The sequence below is a fragment of the Cucurbita pepo genome, chromosome LG03 (genome assembly GCF_002806865.2).
Source record: "Cucurbita pepo subsp. pepo cultivar mu-cu-16 chromosome LG03, ASM280686v2, whole genome shotgun sequence".
NCBI classification, from domain to species: domain Eukaryota; kingdom Viridiplantae; phylum Streptophyta; class Magnoliopsida; order Cucurbitales; family Cucurbitaceae; genus Cucurbita; species Cucurbita pepo.
In genome coordinates, this window is record NC_036640.1 from 8,279,800 (window position 1) to 8,290,566 (window position 10,767).

The 10,767-nt window shown below is 32.2% G+C and overlaps 1 protein-coding gene across 1 annotated transcript; it reads left to right on the forward strand.

Moving 5' to 3' along the window:
* The first annotated feature begins 7,601 nt into the window (after positions 1-7,601).
* Positions 7,602-8,744, forward strand: LOC111790377 (protein TIFY 10b-like). Its single transcript, XM_023671260.1, has 3 exons — positions 7,602-7,848; positions 7,949-8,303; positions 8,411-8,744. The coding sequence occupies exons 1-3, from the start codon at positions 7,698-7,700 to the stop codon at positions 8,550-8,552; spliced, it is 648 nt and encodes a 215-aa protein (XP_023527028.1). The 5' UTR covers positions 7,602-7,697; the 3' UTR covers positions 8,553-8,744.
* Positions 8,745-10,767: the final 2,023 nt, after the last annotated feature.

Genomic DNA, 10,767 nt, shown 5'->3' on the forward strand with positions numbered 1-10,767 from the left:
GGTTAACCCACATAGAGCTCATAACTCAACTCAACTACAAGTGGGTTAACCCGCATAGAGCTCATAACTCAACTCAACTCAACTACAAAGTGGGTTAACCCACATAGAGCTCATAACTCAACTCAACCACAAGTGGGTTGGGTCGTCCAATTGTTCCTTTTTTTAATTGTTTTAAAATAATCTTACTTAATCTCCACAATAGTACGATATTGTCCACTTTGAGCATAAGCTCTCAATTTTACTTTAGGTTTCTCCAAAAGTCCTCATACCGAGATGTATTCCTTTATTTATAAATTCACGATCATTCCCTAAATTAGTCGATGTGGGCCTCACTCCCAACAATCCTCCACACGAACGCCATAACGCATTCCTAACATTAGTCATCTCTGTCAATGTTCATGATTTTTATAATAATTTTAAAAGTGGGGTTGGATTATAACTCTATTTTTTAGTTAATTAAATTTTTTATTTTTAAAAATTCAAATCAATTTAAACCCGAAATTTTTTAATAATTGAATTCAATAGTTGGACTCATTTCAAAGATGTCAGAAAATATCACCTTTTCTTTTTTTTTTTTCAAAAAGAAAAACAGAGCAACTTTTTTAAGAAAGGGGTGGAGCTTAGACTACCTTCTGGGCTTTTTGGGTATTCTGTGGGCCCATAGACTCTAAGTGGGAACTGACTCATCCTCCAATTATTGCCATCCATGGGCTCACTGTTCTGGCCCATCATTTAATTAATGGGCCATAATTATGAAGCCCATATTGATTCTCAAAATACGCTCTTTCTATCTATTGCCACGTGTCAAAATCAACCCAGTCAATTTTCCTAAATATTTTATTTTTTTTATTTGATTTGTTATTTTTAATGAGGTAGATAATAATAATAATAATAATAATAATAATTTTGTTTATTTGAATAGTAAATAAAAAAAATAAAATAAAATAAGGGTCTAGAAAGTTCCAAATGTCACAGTTTATACTAAGATCCTTATTACCTGTATTGGCCACAAAACAAAAACTGATTTTGGTTAATTATTTAATTATGAATTTAATGATATTAATTAAGGATCTGACAGGTTAGACTGACATCCACGTGGACGCATGCTCGCACGTGCATGTAGAGTGACAGTTAATACGCCACATAAAATAAAATAAATAAATAATTAATTAATAATTGGATACTTAGGGCCTTATGAGCTGGCAAATATTTAGTTAAGAGCGTCGGTTAATTACGATTCTCAAGAAGATGAGACAACCTCTTCATTCCCATCATTCTCCTCCAATAAATATTCTTTAAATATCCATTTTAATTTACTAATTTGTTCCTAAATCATATTTTTTTTTTAATTTTATAAAATTATTATTCATCGGACCGAATCCACATATTATGAGTACTGTAGGAGACATCTCTATTTTTTCCTTATTTCGAGGATTAATGGAATCTTGATTCGATTCTTTTTTGTTGTTCGATAAAAAATGGACTGGAAAATAAAGGAATTTATGAACCAATCTCATCGTATCCATTTCTGTAAGGAGAGAGAATCCATCTTTGTCTCATATTGTATTACCAAAGATTAGGAGAAGATATAAATAAGGACGGTTGGTTTTTGGAAGGTTGTGCAAAGGGTTGGTTGGTTCACAGCTAATGTTGGGGCTTAAGGCTATGAAATGAAGCTAATATGGACACGATTTTATATTAATTAAGGGAAGTTTAGGTTATCGAAGACGTTTGGGAAAATATTAATATTAATAATAATGACAAAAATTATTAATTATTAATTATTAATTATTAATTTATTGTGGTTTGTACAAAAAGATTTGCAGATATTCTAATAATTTGGGGTCCAGCTGTAATGTGAATCCACTTCAGCCTTTATGATTCAACGCAGATTACTGTGTCTGAGTTGGCAATCTGACACCAACAATATTTACTAATCTCACTCAACTCGTCTTATTGGGCTTTCACCCTCGCTTTTCTCTTTTGGGCCTCTTTTTTCACTGGGCCTTTTTCACTCGTTGTCTTCTCTATGGAAACATACAACCCATCGGATCCGGTTCGGACCCAAACCCACAACCCACTACAATTCACTGATTCGGGCCAACACTCCCTCAGAGTGTACCTGCATCCATTCATTCGTCTGCGGCCCGATGTTTAAACCGAGCATTCGGCCCAGCCCACACAAGCAGCCCAAGCGCCTGCAGCAATGTGACCCGCCTCGCCTGCAGCCCTTGAACCGAGGCCCGATCGCCCTATCAGCCTAGATCGCAGCAATGTGACCCACTTGCCTGCGTCACCGCCCCGAACCCGCACCTCAAGCCGGGAGATAAGTTGCGACCTGCCTCACTCCCATTGGCCACGTGTCGAGCTGCAGCAAACACTGCTCGGAGGCTCGGTTTAACAAATTGGACACCGTACCCTACGTTTTTTACCCTCTCAAGGCCGACTTCGACCCTAATTAAGGTCCATACCGTATCCTACGTTTTTGAACGGTAAAATACTAATTAAAGGAGCAGGATTACCTAATAACAAACGAACCCCGGCGATACTTGGAACGGGAGCTAATGTATATTAATTTATGGAGAATGCCGGCTAAGACCAATCAAGTAAGTGACCGTACTAGATTAGCTACGTACTTGCTTGATGTATGACCACACGTGCCTAGTGGCACCGACACGTGTCCTTTATGCTTTATAATTATGACGTACGACGTACTATCTATGATGTATGATGACTTGTATGAGTCTTATGATGATGTACGATTATGTTTGATGATGTGTTATGATAATTATGACGTATTTCGATAGTATTGTGATAACGATGTATGATGATAACGATGACAATGCATGTTGTTATTTCCTTAATATGACGTAATTTTTCATATTAAGTTGAGATGCATGTTGTGTTGTGAATGCCATATTGCAATATGTTGATGATTCGGCCCTAAGACACAACCTTAAAGAAATGTTATTTATGAGGTTAAGATGGAAAACTAATCCACATATATTACTATTAGTAATATAATGATGAAACTAGGGTTCTGTCACAATAAAGTTTTAAAGACGAGAATCTATAGGAACCTCATTCATTTCTGTATGTACATAAGCATCGGGATACTTTCCCATTTAAGATGATGAATACGGATGCGTATGCTACGATGATGAAGGTGATCATGTCGAGCTTGACATTAAGGGGTTTGCTGACCTCTGGATAGCTAGCTCAACCATGATGAGTCCAGGGGGTGCGAACTGTCTGGGGATTCACTTTCGCACATGTGGGTCGTGTGTAGGGAAGTACTACACATCCAACTGTCTGGGGATGTTTTAATGATAGTTCCCTAGAGCATTATTGTATGTGCTTGCATTTTTTCACGACCTTTATAATGGAGTCACTTATTGAGTATTCTTCAAAATACTCAAGCCGTGTGATACATCATTTTTCAGACAAAGGCAAGGTGCCTATGAACGCTTAACAGTGGCATTGCAAAGCAAAGACCATGACACATGCATAAGATAGAAACATATTTAATTTTCTAAACTTAAGTTAAAAATGAGTCGACGTGCCTTTCATGTTTTAAATTATTTCATTTTCTGAATTATGTTTATTGAACACGTATGTTTATTATGATGATGTTTTAAATGGTAACTTATGAATGTTTTATATTTTAATTTTCAAAATTTTAGTTATTATTATAAATGTATCATAGATAAATAATATATATATATTTTAAATAATAATAAAAAAAAAACTCGACAATCCAACCCAACTCAAACTCACGAGTTATGTTGGATTATTTTAAACCCTATTCGAGTTGGTAACCCACTTTTATTCCTCTGCCGAACGCGTTGTCCAAATATAATATTAAAAATATAAGAAAAAGAAAAAAAAAGAAGAATTAATTGGAAAAGAAAAACGTGTTGAATTAATTATGGAAAGGGCAATAGTCGTGGTGTGGGGCAGAGCGGGCAGTGTTTTTAGTCAATAATTGAAAAGTGGTTTAGGTTCTTAGGTTCATAATCCCATCCATTTTGATTTCATGCATTGCCCCATCTCACCCACTCCAATTTAATTAATAATTCTTTTTTAATTTTTTTATTTATAAATATTTTCATTCCAATTTTTTAATTAATTAAATTTTATTTATATCTAATTTGTTACTTACTAGTTATTAAAATTATTGAGATTTAATAAAAATCCGTTAATTTTTTATTTAATTCTCCCATTTCTCTAATTTACATTTAAAAAAATCTTAAATATGTGTGATTTTATGCATTAATGATTTCAAAATTAAATTTTAATTGACTATTATTATATATTTATTTATTTTCAATTTTGTTATATGTTTTTGGTGGAATTATTGGTCAAACCCAAAAGAGAGACTGGTTATTGTAATAAATATTTAAAAAAATAAAACACGCACGTGAGTTTCACGTGCTCCCCGTCAATCTAGCTGGCTCTTACAGCCCCTCCAATGAGATTTTGCTACGTGTCATGCTTGTGAATATAACCCAATAATATTTAATCTCTATTTTCAAAATGTTTATAGATTTTTAAAATATATATAATAATAATTGATTAAATTATAATAAATTATGTGTGGTTAAAGTAAATCAATCTAAATGCATAAGAAAAGTAAATTTATGGGTTAAGATTAGTGAATAATTCTTTTTTATAATTTCTTTTAAAAAATAAATAAAAGGAAGAAAAAAAAAACGTGATTACGTGGCTTGATTTTCGTCACTTACTCTAACACGATATAAAATTCTCTTTTATTAATTAATAAAAAATAATTAATTCACATGTACAACGAGTTGTTATATAATATTACATTTCAATTTTAAAGTACAACCGTTTGAATTTTTTAAATATTTAATTACTGTATCTACCATAAATATTAAGTTTAAAGTAATTCATACTACACACAAGTTGCACGATCGAGGTGAAAGTAGACCTAAGTTATGCCGCTATAGAAGTTAAGATAGACTCGAGTCATGAGTTTGACTTTTTTTGTTTGTTTTGTTGACTTTATTTTCCAATTGGCTCGATCTTAGTTTTTTAACTTTTCTAAAATTAGAAAATGTCGATTCAATTTAAAGTTTAGGTCAATTAGTAGCAATTTGTGGCTCGAGATTGTCAAAAAGTGGAATATTACCGTTAGTATATAAATATTCATATAAATATGCACCAAAGTATAACTTTATTGTAAGATTAGTTTACCAACCCTCATTCAATCGTTCGTATTTCAATAACATATCAATACTCAATTAAAATTTATTTTACGTATATTATTAGGATATCGATATTCATTTAAAAAGTGCAATTATATATATTATTGATATACGAAATATAAATTATGACGTATATATTGTTATTATCCGAACCAGTCTAACTTTTTTATAATTAAAAAGGAAATAAAATAAAATAAAAACATTAAAAAAAATTATATTCAAATACAGGTGTCAAGTGATTTATTTTAATTCCCTCTAATGAGATTTAAATTGGTAATTAACTTAAAGTAGTTGACCCACTCAATATGAAATACGCCCATGTGTTTCATATGTTCCGTGGCAATCTAGCTAGCTCTTTCAGGCCCTCCAATGATATTGTGCAACGTGTCCTACACCCCAATTATATTCTATTTTTATTTTTATAATTATACACCCAGTTTTTTTTTTTTTTTTTTTTCAAAACAACTATTTAGATTTACCACTAAAATCATTCATTTCTATTTTGTACTGTTTAAATGAACAATATTAAAAGCATACAAAAAAAAAGAAAAAAGTTAAAATTAGCACAAAAAAAAAAAAAATCATAAATAAATGAGACTGAAAGAAAAAAATGACAATCACTTAGTTCAAAGATGTGACTATTTTAAAATGTATTAACGTGATCGGATATAAACTTTTTCATCAATAAATTTCGAGGCAAAAGCCTATAAGTAATGTTTTGAAATAGAAATTTTATTTGAAAGGCGAGAGGTTTAAGAAAAGTAATAATAATTTAACGTACAAAAAAGTTTGTATATTATTAAGATGTTGCTAATTGTCTGTAACCCTACTTATTACCTTTATATAATGTATAATTTATTCACGTGTAGGTCGTATAATAAAAAAGATATTTGTATTATACCTCCAATATCTTTTAATAATAATAATTTTAGAGACTAATTATATTAAAAATTAAAATTAAATAAAACTAAAATTATGTTAATATATATATATATATATATAAATTAGAATCGTTAGACTGTATTATTATAATATAATTTTATGCGGTTTTAATACACATTTATATAAATAGTAAATAAGAAGCGGTCCATTTAACTCATCTCAAATAATAGGTTTTCTAGATATTATTATTATTATTTTTTTTTTGCATCGGATGATATAAAAAACGTGATGGTATAAATTTTTTTTAATTCCTTATAAATTTTTATTTGAATAAATTGTTTTACGAATTATAATATTGTGACATTCTTTTCAAAAATTTGAATATAATTATTTAAAAAATATTATTTAGCGATTAATATATTAACTACTTCCAATTTAATCTTTGACCGTTAATAAAATTTAAAATATATTTTTTCTAAAGTATTTAATTTGTCTTTTTAGTTATTGAAAATAAAATAAAACGTTTAAAATTTAAAAAATATATAAAATGGAATAATGTGGAAAGGGAAAGTGAAATGAATAGAGAATACGATGCAATAGAATAGACAATGAAATATGGAATAATATTAAAAAATAAAAATAAAAGTAAAAATAAAAATAGAAGAGAGAGAGAGAGAGAGAGAGGAGAATCGCCGAGTTGGGCGGTGGAGTTGGAAATTTAAGTGATCACGTGTTAAATATAATTTTAACACGTGGTAAGACCGTTTCAAACAATTACTAACAATAAATTATAATAAAAAGAGGAAAAAAAAAAAAAAACATAATGGGACCCACTCCTTATTTTCAGCACTGTCGGCACGCCTCCGCCTCCGCCTGTGCCCGTGGATTTCGCAGCTAGTCCCCTCCCCTGACTTTTCCTATTCGTTGACGCCACGCTTTCCACACCGCTTCTTCCTTTATTACCAAAATACCCTCCCTTTTTTTCATTATTCACCATATTCCCTCTATTTCTTTTCTAATTTATTAATCCATTTTTCTATTTAAAAACTTAATTTATTACCACATTTAAAATTTAAATAACAAACTTGTCGGATCTTGAAAGTGTCGTAACCCGCTGCCAAATAATTTTCATTTTGTACCACATTTTTATTTTTAATTACATGAAATACCCGAAAATTATTTAGAAAGAGGTCCTTAAATTTTCGGGTAATTATCGAAATTAAGGTTTGGGACAGTTTCGTAAATAAGTGAAGATACAGAGGCATTGATGAGAAACCGCCTCTCAACTTTCGTCCCTTGAATTAAGGTGTTCAGTAAATAATTGTTTTTTTTTCTTTTCCCTTTTTAATTTAATTTTTTTTAAAACACGTGCTATAATTTTAATAAATTAATTAAATTAATAATTTCCAAAAGACATTAAAAAAATAATAATAATAAAAAAAAAAGAAAAACAAGAAAATGCAAGGAAGGCAGCAGCTCTTCTTTATATTCTTCCTGTCATCTTCAATGTTTGCAAGTTTCTTAAGTATCTAAAGAAATTTGAACACACAAGAGCCCTTCAGATCTGAAACAACTTACAATTCCACCATGTCTAACCCGTCGGACAGCGCCGCCGCCGCCTGCCGGAGGTCTGGTCGGGCACCGGAGAAGTCCAGTTTTGCTCAGACTTGTAATCTGCTGAGTCAGTACTTGAAGGAGAAGAGAAGCCTTGGAATTACCCCTAGAATTGAACCAAAAGGTACTTTGGCTATCTGGGTTTTGAAATTCTTTAGCTAATTCAAACCAATTTGCAGCCGATCGGTGCTAACTTCGTTGTTCTTTTGATTGCTCTGTTTCAGATGAGTTTCCGACGGCTCGGCCGCCGGCGATTATGAACCTGTTGACAAACATGGAAAACCCAGGAGAGAAAGAGGCGGTGGGGCTTTTTCCGCCGCCGTCTGCCACGCAGATGACCATTTTTTACTGCGGAAAAGTGCTGGTGTTCAATGATCTTCCGTCGGAGAAGGCGGAGGAGATCATGACCATGGCCGGTAAAGGAATCGTGCCCTCTTCCAGATCTGCCGCTACCGTCGTCTCCGACAAGGTTACAGAACCAGTCACCACCAGAGAACAACCTCCGACCAAAGTCTCCGGTGATTTACCCATAGCAAGAAGAGCTTCCCTCCATCGATTCTTCGAGAAAAGAAAAGACAGGTATTAAAATTCATTTGAATTTCACAAATTTTCTCAAATTTTCTCAAATTTCTAGAATTTCCTTCTTAATTTACAAATTTTCCCCTGTTTTTGTGGGTTTTTTTCAGAGTTACAGCCAGAGCACCATATCAAGTGAATTCCCGGCAATATTCTGGTTCTTCTACACCGACCGGAGAAAGCTACAGATTCAAGAACGGCGATGAGAAGAAAACCCAGCAATCTTCCAACCAATTTGATCTAAATTTGTAGGCAAAATTATAATCTAAGCGTATGCTTAATTTCACCTTAAAGTCCTGACATCCTCCTACCCTTCTCCAACGAATATGAACAAGAACATTGCTCTGTAATTAATTCTCAGATTATAGATCATCATTTGTTGACTTTAAACAATTTTTTTTTACATCTATGTTTCATTTACATAATAATTCCATTATTATGGTTCATCTTGTCAATTTATGTTACGATTCGATTATTTAATTAACGATCAATTCGAAACCGAGATTATTCTGATGATAAGCTAGATCTTGATCTTATCAAATTTTTTTGGATAGGAAATTCTTATTTTTATGGTTTTTTTTTATAGCAAATTAAAACTTTATTCCATCTTACGCTAAGTTTTAATTAACCATAGTCAAGGCTATCCGTTGTGATTATTTAGATGAAGCAACTGACCTGTCGACGAAGACTTAATTATAAGTATTATTAGGAATGAGAGACCTAGAGGACTTGGTCGAGTCGCCGAGGAGGAAAATTGGAGCCACCCTTGTCCCCACCACTATCGCACTTGTATACGAATTGAGTTTGACTATAAAAATCTTTTGGATCAATCTCAAATTTTAAGTCGATAAACCAAACAACCCAAATCAATTTTTTTTTTTTTATTATTATTTTGTTAGGTCCGTTCAGAGGTGGCGGGTTCTTTTTTACAAATCATAACTAAAATTTAATCTATCTGTTACAAATATTAAATGTTATTAGTTTTGTTTAAGTAATGTGAAGGTAAGGTTGGATTGAATTGTAACCCTATTTCTCGATTGGTTGAGTTGATCCAACTAACAAAATGTCAATGCGAATCTGAGTCNAGAGGACTTGGTCGAGTCGCCGAGGGGGAAAATTGGAGCCACCCTTGTCCCCACCACTATCGCACTTGTATACGAGTTGAGTTTGACTATAAAAATCTTTTGGATCAATCTCAAATTTTAAGTCGATAAACCAAACAACCCAACTCAAATTTTTATTATTATTATTATTATTTTGTTAGGTCCGTTCAAAGGTGGTGGGTTCTTTTTTACAAATCATAACTAAAATTTAATATATCTGTTACAAATATTAAATGTTATTAGTTTTGTTTAAGTAATGTGAAGGTAGGGTTGGAATTGAATTGTAACCCTATTTCTCGGTTGGTCGAGTTGATCCAACTAACAAAATGTCAATGCGAATCTGAGTCAGATATTCCATTTTAAAGGAATTCAACTGAACTGAAAAAATCTAACCGAACTCGTCATTTATAATTTGGGTTGGGTAATTTGCATTGATCGTGTTATCGAATCATATGAACACTCGTACTGCCTGTTCGGTAAATTGGATATATCTTTTAAGTGGACCATCCTAATTTTGTACACACATGTATGTAGGTTAAATATTAAAGTGAAATGGAAAAATAGTATACTAAATATGTAACTACATAAATAACTTTTAAATTAAGTTCATTTGTCATTTATGTTTAAATTCACTATTTTTTCACATGGGACGTAAGAGTCCACTTAGTTACGAGTTACTATCAAAAGTTTTCATGTGATGGTTGTCTACATTGTTTTCTCCAACGATGTTTTCAACGTTTTTTTTTTCTCTCACATATTTTATAGAATAAATTTATCTCAAAACATAAGTGGTGGTTGGACCCACAATCGAAGTCGTCGTCAACTTCTAATTTTTACTCACATGACTTGTTTGTTATGCTGAAAGCAAGTGTTGCATATTTGTCGTACTGTCATTGAAAGTTGGTCGTTGTTATACTTAACTACTAGCCCGAGATTCGTGCAAAGAGCGCTGAGATATGAAAAAATGACTCATTTAGTAAATTATATACAAAATATTTAATAATATCCAAATGATTACAATCAAGTTTTCTTCCTCGGATGGCAATCTTTGGAAAAACCAACTTCTCACTGTTTAAGAGTCAATACATTCAGGCCTACATTAATGGAACTATGGTTTCACCACCTCACTTTGAACTAGTAACAAATTCAACATTCAGCCTCAAATATTTGGGGTAGAAAACGGTCGATTAATGAATTCTCTGTCTCCTGCTCTTCTCTCTCACCGAAGAAGCCATTGTTATCGTTCTCTCCGCTGGTCATGATGTCTTGCGTTAGAGACTATGTCCAACCATCATTCGAAAGCCTGTGAATTGAGACTCAAGGATGACTTGGAAACAAGACACCAAACCTGTTGTTGAGTATAC